The sequence below is a fragment of the Papaver somniferum genome, chromosome 1 (assembly GCF_003573695.1).
Source record: "Papaver somniferum cultivar HN1 chromosome 1, ASM357369v1, whole genome shotgun sequence".
In the NCBI taxonomy this organism is placed as follows: domain Eukaryota; kingdom Viridiplantae; phylum Streptophyta; class Magnoliopsida; order Ranunculales; family Papaveraceae; genus Papaver; species Papaver somniferum.
In genome coordinates this window covers 9,539,981-9,554,231 of record NC_039358.1, presented here as the reverse complement: position 1 = coordinate 9,554,231, position 14,251 = coordinate 9,539,981, and the positions used below count along the sequence as shown (strand labels likewise).

Sequence of the window (14,251 nt, the reverse complement as noted above, 5' to 3'; positions counted from 1 at the left end):
AGATGGTATTCAAAAAAAAAAAAAGGTACCTCGATTTTCGGGTTAATAATGAGGTTCTTGAACTTTATGACTTTCTTTGGATTTTGGTATCCTATTATTGGTGACATTGGGTCTTCACATCTGTAATTGAATTTACTTGCTAATCTTACATTTATGATTTTGGATAATTGGCTATAGATAGTTTTTTTTTCCTTTAAATCTAGGTTTTGAAGTTTTAAACTTTGTTCATGAACTGTTTTTTTTTTTTTGTTTGGCAGGGATGAAGTTAAGCTAAATTACATGATTGAACCCTGAACCCTGAAGTCAAGCATCTCCCTATATCTGCAAAATGAATTTGATGAGTTCGAGATACAATACAAAGATTTAAGGTTTGTTAAGAGTGGTTACAATATGTTGCAGTTATGCATCCATCTTATGCATTAGATGCAAGAAATTCAAAAAAAATGTTTTAAAGTGTAAAGTGAACAAAAATATAGCTGGCTTTAAAAGAAGCCTAAGCAGGCCTGTTGCTGATTTTTATGGTACGAATTTTAGAATAAGCCGACCACTGTCTTAGAGATCTAAAGTATGCGCCCTGCAGCAGCTGGGTGCGTAACATGTATTAGACGAGAGATTTTTAACGCCATAATAGTTAAGAGACAGGGAAAGAAATGATACTTCAAAAAAGTAATATATAACTTTTAGTTAGTGAATGGTCAAAGAATTTTGAGTTTCCTGGAAGAATGTAGTAGTCTTTTAGAGAATATCAACTACTGTAGATTCGAAAACTTTTATTGTTTTTGTGCACATTTTACATTTATATACAGTAAATATGCTTTAAAATGAGTGTCTGATTACACATGGTTCTTCTAAACGACAGCACAAGAGTGTCATTTACTATAGTTGATTGAAGGTGTGAATTTAGTAAGAGTATGCATGACCTCCTTGAATGTTGATGATGCCAAAGAATCTGGTTCATCCTTGATCATTTGTTCTGCGAGAATTTTGCTGGCAACAATTTGATAAAATAGGTGCATTGGCGCAAGAAGTGTAGAGCAGAAATGACATATATCGTATTTTGAGTTTTTTGTTTTTTGCTTTTTTTTTTTGGTATAATATTTTGAGTTGTAGTTCAGTAAAATTAACCGAATAAAATAGATTTTGTTCTAAAGATACGGAAAGAAAAATATGATGTTTCCTCAAATATATTCTCATCTAGATTTTGTTAAAGGAATTATACAATTAACTGGGCCGAGCAATTCAAACAGTTCCAGGACAGGCTATTTGTACAGGTTCTAGGCCCGTCTATTACATTTTCAGGGAAAGCCTGAACCAGTAACCAGGTCAGGCCAGTTGAACAGTGATAGGTTGTAACGGGCTTCAGGCTCCTGCGATCAATAGCAGGGTTGGGCGAATATACGTAAATCGAGTATTTTTGGGTATTATTTACATTCTTCACGGATGTTAAATCCTAATTTCCGGGCTGTTCCGGCACTGGTCATATACTAGTAAGCATTACGTTTACAAGAGGAAAATAAATTCTATTTTAAGTCACATATAATGTAAATATTCGAGATACATAAATTCTACAACACATTTAGATTATTACAACAGTTATTGGTTTAATTAGATGAACTCAACGAAATTTATGAGTAGAACCGAGTTCAAAGTTGTGGGAACCTTAACTAATCAGTTCTCTGAGAAAGAAGATGATGCAATCTAGAATTACAATGCATCATGTTATTAGGATCATTCTTGTATATATTATCAAAAAAATGACAAGTTACAACACCTATCAAAACCGAAATTAACAAGGAACGTATGAGTTGCAGATATAATCTTAGTTCTTTTTCTTACAATTAACTAGGTAATTATGCATTTAAATTTCTCCCAAAGCTTTATGTGGCGATAAAATGACATCCATTAAAACCTGAAACAAAAGAAACAAGAGAAGTAAGTTAAGTTTGTGCATGAGTAATTAGAATTCGTATTAAGATTTAAGTCCATAAAACAAATATTTTAGGATGAGGTTAGAAATCATAATAAGCATTTAGAATACAAGGGAGGGTAAAATTATTGGTGCTACCCCATCCTAGAATTAAATAAAATTAATCTTTACAGTATAAGTTTTTATTTTTACTCCGTATTTGATAACATGACACATCTAGAAATCAATCCCCCTGAAAAAAATGTGGCCAAGTAGAACAAACAAAAATTCATAATTTACCAGCTAAATACATTCCATAAAAACCATCTTTATAGACTAATTTTTTTTTATAATGGGTCTCATAGTTTTCGTATGCATAAAATTGGTTAAAAAGATCAAAACCAACAATTTTTGGATGAAAAAGACATTTAGATTTTGATGCTGTTTAAATGGACAAAAATGTAAAAATAGGCAGGATGCAAACAGTTTCATTCTGCCTATTTTCAAATATTTTTTCTTATTTTAAATTTACACAGGATGCATCCAGTTTCATCCTCGCTATTTTTTAAGTTTATTGCTATTTTTTTTGTCCATTTCACCCATACCAATTTTATTCGTCCATTTGAACCATGTTTTAAAAATATTTGGTATACTACTCATTTTCGTTTCGTATACTACTCATTTTTTCTAAAAAGGTTCTTATTTCTTTAGTTCAAGTATATGCTTTTGAAATACTCGTATATATGGTTTTGAAAGGTATGAAACACAATTTGAACTTACTGGGATCGATGGTAACAAGAATTGCAGTTCCCCCAAAATCACATGTTCCACCTGCAGCTTTTGTTCTTTGCCAATAGCTATTGAAAGCAAACGAAGCATGAGCGAACAATGTTTCTGGATGGTAGCATGTTCCTTGAGGTTGAATTGAGCCACAATCCGCTCCGGATCCACAAGCATAATTCATGGCTTCTTCGATGATCGGGTCAGGCACCGAAGGTTTAGCAACACACCAAAGAGCTCTTTGTGGACCCTTGTATGGAGATGGTGGTCCAGTGGGTGGCGGGAACAAGACCGGAGGCTGGAAAACTGGCGCACCAGGTGTGATCCCGTAACCAGTTGGACTTGGTACATTTATAAATGGGCTTGGAGTATACCCAACATCAGGGCTTGGTTGGTAACCAACATCTGGGCTCGGTACATATCCACCAGATGGGGTGGGTACGTACGATGGTGGACTCGGCTCATATTCAGGTGGACCGGGAATATATCCACTTGGACTCGGTATATTGTCCGGTGGACTAGGCACAAATTCTGGAGGAGACGGGACGTAAGTAATTGGGCTTGGTACATAATCTGGCGTACTTGGTGTAAGCGGCGAACTTCCAGGTGGGAATAGGTCACTAGATGGTGGACTTTGAGTTGGACTTGGTACGAACATTGGTGCACTCGGTGTTAACGGCGAACTTTCTGGTGGGTTTGGGTCATTAAATGGGGGACTTTGATATGGGTTTTCAGATGGACTTTGTGGTGGGCTTTGGATGGGGAAAATGGGTGCCGGAATATAAGGTGAGGATGGTGATGGTGGAAGGGGTGCACTGATGATAGGAGTAGTAGGTGTTGGTGTGGATGTAGAAGGTGGCGGCGGAGCGGCATAGGGTGAATCTTCACAGTCTGGAGGGGTAGTTTCCGATAGAGATGTTGGTGGAAGGGAATCAAAAGGAGGTAAACTAAAGGGAGAACTGATACCGTAGGATTTTGAGTTCGGAAGATCTAACGGTGGATCCATCAATCCCAAGTGATTTGTGGATTTGATGTTTGGACCTCTATAACTATCAAGACGTTGAAATTCCTTCATTTGCACCTTGGATATTCTTGCTTCTGCATAAAAACCACTCCGGTGGCGTCAAAATTCAGTTCATAGAACAAATTTTGTTATCTTCTAACAACACAATGTGAAAATTAATATTTTACTGGAGAGTTTACCTGCATATTGAGATGTGAAAAGAGAGATAATAAGAAGAATGCAGATGATACTGATATCCATCCTTGGCGCCATGAAGATAAAACTTTTTACCAATAATCAAGAGTACTAGTTGAGAAGTTTATAAGAATATTGATAGAATATTTACAAATTTAACTCACTGCTAATATACACAACAACCATAACCTTCTAGCAACTACCTCTAAATGTAACTAGCTGGTACCCAGACACAGTAGCTTGAGAGATTATCTATTTATCTATCTATATATAGGGAGAGAGCAGAGAGATAATAAGTCTTGTTATGTGTGTGTGCTTGTAGAGCTTATAGTGTTATTATGTCCAAGTAGTTTGATTTGGTATATGATGCTTAGCTTGATATTGAGAAAAATAACAAAGTAAGGCCTTTTTAGCTTTCTCTTTTCATTACTTGCTTTCTACTCAAAGAAGACCTTCTATCTCACACTTTCAACTGTCTCTCATCTGTGTCTTTAACTAACTAGGTTCTCTTTTTCTCTCTTTTACTAACTACTCAAGGAAATTCAGAAAAAAATGCTCAAAAGCAGATCCTTATGACTCTTGTCCTTCATTATTTAGCTTTCAACATTCAATTTTTCTCGTCCTGCTGCTAGATTTACTCGTTTGTCCTTGCTTATTCTCTCCTTTCTTTTATGGCGAGCTCATCAGCCCCCTCTAGTTGATAAAATGGCAATCTTCTAAAACAACAAGAGGAGTACTCAGTAAATCTGTCTGAGGATGCAGAACCCTCCAAGGTGATTGGTTTTCCAGTCAAGGTCTTCACAAAGATCTGCATACCACCACGAAAACGCAAGACAAGGTGAAGGATGGATTCCTTCTAGATGTTGTACTCGGCAAGGGTACGCCCATCTTCCAATTGTTTCCCAGCAAAAATCAATCTCTGCTGATCTTGTCTTGTATTTTCGCCTTCACTTTGGTCTTTCCGGTGAGGGTTTTTACAAAAATCTGCATACCACCTCTGAGACGAAGCACCAAATAGAGAGTAGACTCCTTCTCTATATTGTAGTCAGCAAGGGTACGCCCGTTGCTGATCTGGAGGAATACCTTCCTTATCCTGAATTTTGGCTTTTACATTGTCAATGGTATCTGAACTCTCAACTTCTAAGGTGATGGTCTTGCCAGTAAGAGTTTTCACAAAGATCTGCATACACACCTCTAAGTCGTAGAACCAAGTGAAGGGTGGATTCCTTCTGGATGTTGTAGTCTGCAAGGGTACGCCCATCTTCCAATTGCTTCCCAGCAAAAATTAACCTCTGCTTCCTTGTCTTGGATCTTGGCCTTGACATTATCTATAGTAACAGAACTCTAAGTAATTAACGTTATCAACTGTGCCTTGAATCTTAGAATTCCAAAGTAACAGAATTCCTTCCCTACCTCGATTCTTAGCCTTAACGTTATCAATTGTGTCTGAGCTCTCAACCTCAAGTGTAATGGCCTTGCCAGTGAGGGTTTTCACAAAAATATGCATCTGTAGATCAATTATAACAAGAACGTCAACACATACATAATGTCCAAAATTAAACTACATAAATACCGAAACACACAATTTTCATCAGCTATACAGAATATTCCCAAAAACTCTATTTTTCAACATTTTATTACATCTTCTAGAAAGTCAAGATTGAGCAAAAGCATATAGTTAAGCAGAATTAGTTAGTTCAACATTGAGAATTACATACAAATCCAAAACACATGAGCATCCAATTGCCAATATTTCAAGCTCGAAATAGTTAGCAACATCAAACAAACTTACAGCATACCATAAATTCTAGCAGCAGTAGAATCATAACATATTAGCCCTTCTACCAAATTTCAAATCTGAACTTAGCTAACCTATAATCAAACAGGAATCCTAGCCCTAATAAAGATCCATCTAATTCGAAACACACAATGCTTAATAGAATCAGATGCAAAGTAATTAACGATACAGCAAAAATATAAAAACATATCCCTATGAAATCCTATCAAATCAGTGCAACATGAGAAAAATAATTCAAAATATACAGCAACAACATCGAATTTATCCTTACTCTTCACGAACTAACTAAAACAAAAAAGAAAGAAAAAAGAAAAAAACAGAATAAAAGTTTCTAGATTAGATTACCTTCAGAGAAGAAGGTGAAGAAGAAATTTAGCTTAGATCGCCGGATAAGAATGTCTAGAATCTCAGATTGATTTTTTTTTCCCGTGGAGAAGGTTATTTCGCTAAATTCTAGAATCTTCGGGAATACCGATGAAAATGGAAGGGCGAGGAGGACTCGAGAAGTTCGCGGAGGGCATGGGTCTAACAACTTTAAAAGTATCACTCTTGAACAAGTCTCCTTCATATGGATCTTATGGCGATATAGGGGTTCCTGAATTTGTAATACGGGTACATGCATGTTGTTTGGGCAAGTCTTATGGTTCAGAAGAGTTCTACGAGGGGCAGTCGAATCGTATCTATATAGACTTTTGTAAATTTTTTATTTGGGTGTTTTTTGGATTTTTGGAAAATTTAGAAATGTCTAGTGGTTTTTGGAGAGTATTTAGAGAAAAAACAAGATGTGTTTTTGCGGTTTAACTGTATTGTAAAATTTTGATAAATTAATAGATTTGGGACCAAAAGAAATTATTATTTCAGCGAAGTTATTAATCTACCGAGTTAAAATTTAGCTTATACTATTTGAGACCGGAGAATTTTATTACCTGGCTAAATTGGGGCCTATGCCACATAATTGGACCCTATCAAATTTCCCTTTCCACTCCACCAAATTACTATGGGCTACCAAACTTCTCAAAAATACTAATTTACCCCACATTAATTCCTAAAACAATCTCATATAAATACTAATCTTTCCATTTTCAGTAAATCCACGTAAAAAACCTAAATCTAAAAAACTTTCTATTTACATCTTAATATTTCCAAATTCTCAAAACCCTAATAAAAAAAATCTTCACCCTCTTCTCCAGCGATCGTCGATCCAACCAAGAAAAAGGTAAATCTCCATCAACCCATTCTATGATTCGCATTTCTTAATTGATTTACATGTTTAAATCTTCAATTTTCGTCCATCAAAAACTCTGATTACACCCAGAATCAGTTTATATTCACATACCGAATAAATCGATTTGTGGTTTTGTTCTTCGGCCATGAAGAGCATGCAGAGTAATCGGTTTATATGTTGATTAACATCAACCGATTCTAGGTTTAGAAATGAAATATGAAAATACATCACCAGAATCGGTTTATAAGTGCTTTAGAATAATCCGATTATGGGTACAATTTTTTTTTTAACTGTGCGATCCCATAATCGGGTTTTATGTAATTGTTAACTTACCGATTAAGATAGTATCTTCAGATTCCTTTCCATAATCGGTTTTTATATATGTATCACATAAATCGATTTTTAATGTTTGACATTCCTGTGTGTTTTGTTGTTGAGAATCGGATTACATATGTTTAGTTATATACCGATTATTAACTTGATTTTTTTTTTTTTTTTTTTTTAATTTTTATGTAGATATGGACTTCGGACACCTAGCGTTTTACACTCGAGAGCTCATCTTGGAGGATATTCTTAGGGAACCATAACCAGTGCCAGAAAGAAGCCTCTATAAATTTGCTTTTGGGCGTGAGACCCGTCTTGAACAAGCCCTCGCATTGATAGACAAGCTTTCATTAGAAGAGCTTTATGAGGTCATGAGGTTCGATAGGACAAGGAGGAACATGATTTCAGCTGAGAGGGATCGCCATGGATTATTTTGGAAGGTATGTGGGAAGAAATGGCTGAAGGTCAAGCCATGGATGAAGTAGAAGCTACTGCTCTTGATGGTGGTGCTGGTGCTCCTGCTGATGGTGGTGTTGTTGTTGATGCTGCAAATGCTCCCGGTGGTGGTGTTGTTTCTAATGCTGGTGCTCCTGCTCTTTAAGTTTTTAAGTTTAAGTTTCAGATATTAAAACTTTAAGTTTATGAGATTTGTGGTTATTTTAAGTTTTTAACACTCTTTTGGGATGGTTAAGTTGCGTATTTTGGATGATCATGGTGTTGAACTTAATGTATTTAAAGTTTTAATTATAATTATGTGTTGCTCAAGCCTGACATGCCAACAATCGGGCTACTCGATATGTCAACATAAATCGATTGTCTAAATTCCATAAAGGAATCGGTTTATGTGTGGGGTAAGTATAATCCAATTCTTCTTGCCTTAGAAATGTTATTTTTCCTGTATGTTTTTCAAGGTATAATTGGGTCACATATACATATATATAAACCGATTAGTGTAAGTGAAAATTCAAATTTTTTATATGTCTTTAATCGGTTGATGTTGGTCACAAGAAAGACCGATTCCTGGTGGCATAAAAATATAATCGGATTTTACAGACCTTCTACAAGACCGATTATGCCAAATTATTTCACTTTTTCAAAAAATAGTCGTTAGGGACTTTTTCTATATATAGAGACCTCATCCTTGGACCCCATTTGGCCCAAAATTGCTCATTCTATTCCTTCTCACTACATATACTACACAACTACTCATTTCATACCTCCACATATAAGAAATGGCATCATTTGATTCACATGAAGATCTATCCATCACCAAAGCATGGTACGCCGAAACTCGAATTAAACATCAGTCCTCCGTAAGGGTAGATGCCTAAACCTTTTCTACAAAGGTGCATAACAAATATAGGCAAGGGTTAGGGAATCCTAATGGAAGAAGTATTCAACAAGTGCATGATAGGCACCTAGTCATTGAAAATGCGATACTTGCTTTTTTAGCTGTACAAAAACGAATTTTGAACGCTAGCCACTTTAGCTACTCCATTGAACAATTTGTAAGTATTTTAATGGTTTATTTTACGTAATCCATGTTGTTTGATCTTCCTATTAAACACCACTAACAAAGTATGTTTATGCTTTGGTTTTGTAGCATGAAGTCGTGAAAGCGCGCCTACTTGGAGGAAAAGGGGGAAGCATTCGCATTCGACGCAAGCTATCACTTCATGGTATCCAAAATTCCGGAGTATGCCCCAGACTTCATGGAGGGTGTATCGTCGTCGGGTTCCTCGGACAAAGATTGATGGCTTTAGAAGTTTTATGTAAGTTTTGTGGGTAGACCTCTATGTAAGCCCTCACGAGATTATAACTCGTCCACTAGGGTCGCCTAAGGGTTTAAAGGCTTGATGCATGTCCTAAATGCATCGTACAGTAATGAAATGAATGAAAAAAAAATTCTTATGAAAGACAACAATCGGTTTATATATGTCATATAAAACCTCGATTTTGACAATCAGATTATACATATGGAAAAGTCAACCGATTATGGAAGTCCTCTGTTAGTTCTGGAAACACCAATCCAGAATCGGTTTACAAGTGCATGAACATAAACCGATTCTGGGTACTGTTTAAGAAAAAAAAATCAAAAAAATTAAGTTGTTTGATGTTTTGAAGAACTCTTTAACATTAGTTGATCTCATATCCAAAACATAATTAACACCTAATATGATTAATTAATGTTAATTAATCAGGGGTAAAATAGGTATTTAGGTAATTGTTGGATAAGGGGTGGTGTGAAGGTTATTTCTAATGACCTTTTTTGTCATCTAGTAGAAGGCCCCAATTAAGTGGCATAAGACCCAATTTAGCCAGGTTTTATTATTTTATCAAAATAATTAATTTATCGAAGTTTATTTTATCGATGTTCTACTGTATATAGGACGAAAATTTTATTCCCTCCGTCCCAAATTAATTGAGTTCATTGGTTTTAATTTTTTCCCCACAAATAATTGATCTATCTCGCTAATCAAGGGGGTATTTCTAACACTACCCTTCTAATTGATTATTTTTACTATAAAAAATATGTATAATTTCATAGTTATGTTTATATTCGTTGCATAGGTGTTTTAAAATGTTTTTCAACGGTATATATATATATATATATAAAGTTTAAGAAAAAACGTATAGTTTAAGAGATAAATCATTTCTAAGTTTTACTAGTCCAATAAATATAATTGTAAAAAATATTTACACTTTCCACTTTTTTTCCTTGCCTTAATAATTGTGCAAAGTACAAGTAAACTCAATTGATTTGGGACGAAGGGAGTATAATATTTGACTAAAAATTTAAAGCACCTTCCAATTTTTTTATTATGCGCATTATAATGTTAATAAAAGTAACATGCATACGTATAGTAAAATACTTGTTCGTTGTCAGAATAAATCTCATTGTTGTCCTAGGCCTAAGTTTTCAGTCATCCCACATTTTTTATTTGCTATCTCATCACTGGTTGGCATCTTTTATTTGTTTATCCGAAGAGATGTCCTTTGAAGTGGTAAAGAGAAAAGTCGGTCCGTATACACAAGGGAAAAAAGTAGAGAGATGAGATTCTAATATATTCAGATGAGGTCGGCTGTATTACTGCGCAAATGGCTCGTCCCTTGGTCAACATCTCAAACAAAAAAAGAGAAAAAAATCATACTCTCAAAAACAAATATTCCCTAAATTTCCAAGTCTACCGGAATATCATCTCTTGAGGAGAGATTTCTACCATGCCTATTTTCATAAAAAAGTCTCCCCAAATCTCTAAAAATTTCAAATCAATGACTATTACTTCTCATTCGAATAAAAAGGGTGTCGGAGTGACTCTTATGAAATCTTAATTCAATAACATGTAGTTCCAGAGAATTTAAATGGATTAAAAAAGTTTCAACCAATAATAAATGACATTATGAGACTCTCCAAAATTCCCTATGGACTAACAGTAGATTTGGAAACTGTTTGGAAGTCGTTTAAAATCTCAATTAATTACCTCCGAATAAATCTCAAAATTATTCTCTCATAGATTTCAAGAGGTAATTTTGGCAGGACTGTCAATGGGTACGGGTCCTTCCGGGTATCACTATACCCAGACTCAAACCCTACTTATAAAAGTCGGGATCAGGTTCCTAAATTTGTGGACTCGGAACCTGACCTGTTTAGAATTTAGGGTGCCCATCGGTTCCGGGTACCCATTGGATATCAGGAAAACTATATAAAAAGATCAAAAACTTAATATCTTCTTACTTTTTTCTTGAATCTAAATTATATTTTTATTAGACATTGTTATTATTTCTTTATTAATGTATTAAATAAATATTAAATATTAAAAATAAATAAAAATATTTAAGCTGAAACTAGCAAAATACTTATAATTTTGCTAAAAAGATTAACAAAAGATAGAATAACTGGGTACCCATTACCCGGGGGTACCCGACAGGTATTATCTGTTTGGACTCGTTAAGATTCGGGTCCATTCGGGTAATTGCCCGTCGGTTCTTAAGTTGTTAATAGGTCCAACTTTAGGACCCGGAACCAGACCCAAATCTACCGGATCCGGTTTCGGGTAATGGATACCCATTGACAATCCTAAATTTTGGAATATCAAATTCAATGGATGAGCATTTTCATCGAACTACCAATCTCTAAATTTTTGGTTGATACGTTTGAAAAATAATTTATATTTTTGTTTTAAAAAATATCCAAATGTTAAACCAGACATAATTAAGGTTTGAAAGGAGGATTTGTGCAATCCAAGATGGAACATTAGCTAAACTACTACACTTTTCACTTTGTTCTAAACTTATAAAAATTTAACAAATGAATGGTCCACATCATTGTCATCTCTTGGTTCACATAAGCAAACTAATCATTAAAATACTATTTGAAAGTACCAGGACGCTTGAAATTAGACCATTTGTTGCCATTTCACTGGTATCATGTCCCCATTTACAGCAACAACTACTTGAAAAGGGAAGGGTATCATGTTCACCATCAAAAAATTTAGTTGTATAAGAATAAAACTAAGGTTGTGTTTTTAACAACTAAAGATAAACTTCAAGAAGCACACATAAGAATTTTTTTAACCAGGAAAATAATAAAGCATAGAAACTCTGAGATCTCTTCCACTTTGAACACACATTGAATTAAAGTGCTACAAACACTAGTGTACTATAAGAATTATGTCTGGAATGTAGTTGAGACATAGTAAACCCTCTAATCTAGTTATTTACAGTTGTGCCCCTATATATCTTGATTCTCGCAATAACCTACGCACGTGATTCCCCTAGCTGACGTCGTTTACATCCCTATGAGTTGTTGGTAGATCTTGCTAGACAAAGGAAGAGCTTTTATGAACTCAACTCTTATATCTTTGTTTAACTTCTTGACATAAGTAAAGTGGTTAACAAACAGATTAGTCATTTATTGTTTGGAATATGATCAAAAGGAGTTGAGTGCTTGAAGTCTTCACAGCAGATGAAGAAACTTAAGATAGTGGAAATTATCTTAGGATTCATGTACATTGGAAAGATTGGTTGTAGGTGCAGGGATATTGAGGGAACTAGGCAATTAGGGGTAGTTTACTTGGTCTCAACTATACGAAGTTGGTAGTGTTTTTTGTATCACGTACCGACGAATGTGCAAAAATTGTGGATCGTCTTAAGGAATACTAAGATGTATTCGCGTGGACATACGAGGAAATGCCTGGGTTGGATGAGAAACTGGTCACTCATCATTTACATATAATACCCGGATCCAAACCGGTCAAACAATCTCCAAGATAGTTCAGACATGATGTGGAGGAACAGATCAAGACAGAGATTCAAAATTGCTAGACACTGGTTTCATCAAACCCATTCAGCATACCACCTGGTTTGCCAATGTGGTTCCAGTAAAAAAGAAGAGCGGCCAATCAGGTGTTGTGTTGATTTTAGGGATCTGAACAAATGCTTCCCCAAGGACGATTCTCCTCTTCCTAATATTGATATGCTGGTAGACGCCACCAGTGGACATGGTATGTTCTCTTTTATGGACGGGCACAACGGATATAATCAAATAAAGATGTATGAGCATGATGCAAGTAAGACAGCTTTTCGAACTCCTCTCGGAAAATTTTACTATACTGTGATGCCTTTCGGTCTGAAAAATGCTGGCGCCACCTACCAACGCGCCATGACCACTATTTTCCATGACATGATGCACAAGCAAGTTGAAGATTACGTAGATGACATAGTGGTTAAATCAAAAACCCGGGTGGCCCATACAGAGGTTCTGCGACAGGTGTTTAAAAGGTGTCGCGAATACAGACTAAAGATGAATCCTTTGAAGTGTTCCTTTGGTGTTTCTTTGGGAAAATTCCTAGGTTTCCAGGTGACAGCCGAGGGAATCAAATTTGACCCAGCCAAAACCCAAGCCATTCTCATGATGCCGCCTCCACAAACTGTGAAAGAACTCCAGAGCTTCATGGGTAAGATAAACTACATTCGGCGTTTTATACCGGGTTTAGCTCAGCTTGTTTCTACATTCACCCCCTTGCTGAAGAAGGGAGCAAGTTTTGTTTGGACGGCGCTACAACAAGAAGCGTTTCGGAAGATTCAACAAATATTGTCATCCCCAGCCGTCATAAAATCTCCTATACAAGGAAGACTGTTGTGTTTCTACACTGATTTTAGTGATACTGATGTTGGAGCTCTTATCGCCCAAGAAGATGATGAAGGAATTGAGCACCCTATATACTACTTCAGTCGGACTTTAAGGGATGCCGAACTCAGATATCCCAAAGCAGAAAAAGCGTGCCTAGCCCTGATTCACTCTATCCAGAAATTTAGGCATTATCCGCTCTCAAATAAAGTGGTGTTGATATCTAAGTCCGATCCTGTGAAGTTCCTGCTTTCAAAAACGACCCTGATAAGAAGGACAGCAAATGGACCCTCCAAACGTCAGAGTTTTATATAATGTGTGCTTCCCCAAGAGCTATCAAAGGACAAGCGGTCGCGTATTTACTAGCAACTTTCCCAGGAGAGGGTAGCACAACACTGCACGAAGACCTTCCCGGAGATTTTCCAGAAATATCTTGTGTCAAAGAGGAAGCGTGGCTACTATTTTTCGATGGCTCTGCCACCCCTAGCAATAATATCGGAGGAGAAGTCGTGGTTCTAGTATCCCCAACTGGTGAAGTTTTCTCGCATTCCTTCAATCTAGACTTTCATTGCACCAACAATTCAGCAGAATATGAAGCCTTTCTCATAGGGTTGTCATTATCCAAGAAAGCTGGAGCCACACGTCTGGAAATAAGAGGTGATTCTAAATTACTGGTCAACCATATGAATGGAGTATACGCATTGAAGGAGGCGACGCTGGCCCTATATAGATCCGAGGTACAAAATCTACTAAATTACTTCGCTGATGCGACCATAACACATGTTGGCCGCAGCAGCAACAAACATGTTGATTACCTAGCCACATTAGCATCAAAGATGCAGTTCGAAGGTTTGGAGGAAACCCTGACAGTGAAAAGATGGACCGTGGCA

The 14,251-nt window shown here is 36.1% G+C and overlaps 2 protein-coding genes across 4 annotated transcripts; both read right to left on the bottom strand.

Moving 5' to 3' along the window:
* Positions 1-1,727: 1,727 nt before the first annotated feature.
* LOC113278947 (extensin-like) lies at positions 1,728-6,217 on the bottom strand. 3 transcript variants are annotated; one of them, XM_026527677.1, is made up of 5 exons: positions 6,028-6,217; positions 5,077-5,391; positions 3,890-4,977; positions 2,687-3,784; positions 1,728-1,909 (listed from the first exon to the last, which is right to left on the bottom strand). In XM_026527677.1, exons 3-5 carry the CDS (start codon positions 3,960-3,962, stop codon positions 1,878-1,880), a joined length of 1,203 nt encoding a protein of 400 aa, XP_026383462.1. In that variant the 5' UTR covers positions 3,963-4,977; positions 5,077-5,391; positions 6,028-6,217; the 3' UTR covers positions 1,728-1,877. The 3 variants fall into 3 exon arrangements, with proteins under 3 accessions (XP_026383462.1, XP_026383456.1, XP_026383454.1); XM_026527671.1 differs by having other exon boundaries at positions 3,890-5,212; positions 5,298-5,391; XM_026527669.1 differs by having other exon boundaries at positions 3,890-5,391.
* Positions 4,741-6,635, bottom strand: LOC113345426 (polyubiquitin 11-like). The gene is made up of 5 exons (XM_026589424.1): positions 6,609-6,635; positions 5,298-5,391; positions 5,175-5,212; positions 4,968-5,064; positions 4,741-4,868 (listed from the first exon to the last, which is right to left on the bottom strand). The coding sequence occupies exons 1-5, from the start codon at positions 6,633-6,635 to the stop codon at positions 4,741-4,743; spliced, it is 384 nt and encodes a 127-aa protein (XP_026445209.1).
* Between the last annotated feature and the right edge of the window lie 7,616 nt (positions 6,636-14,251).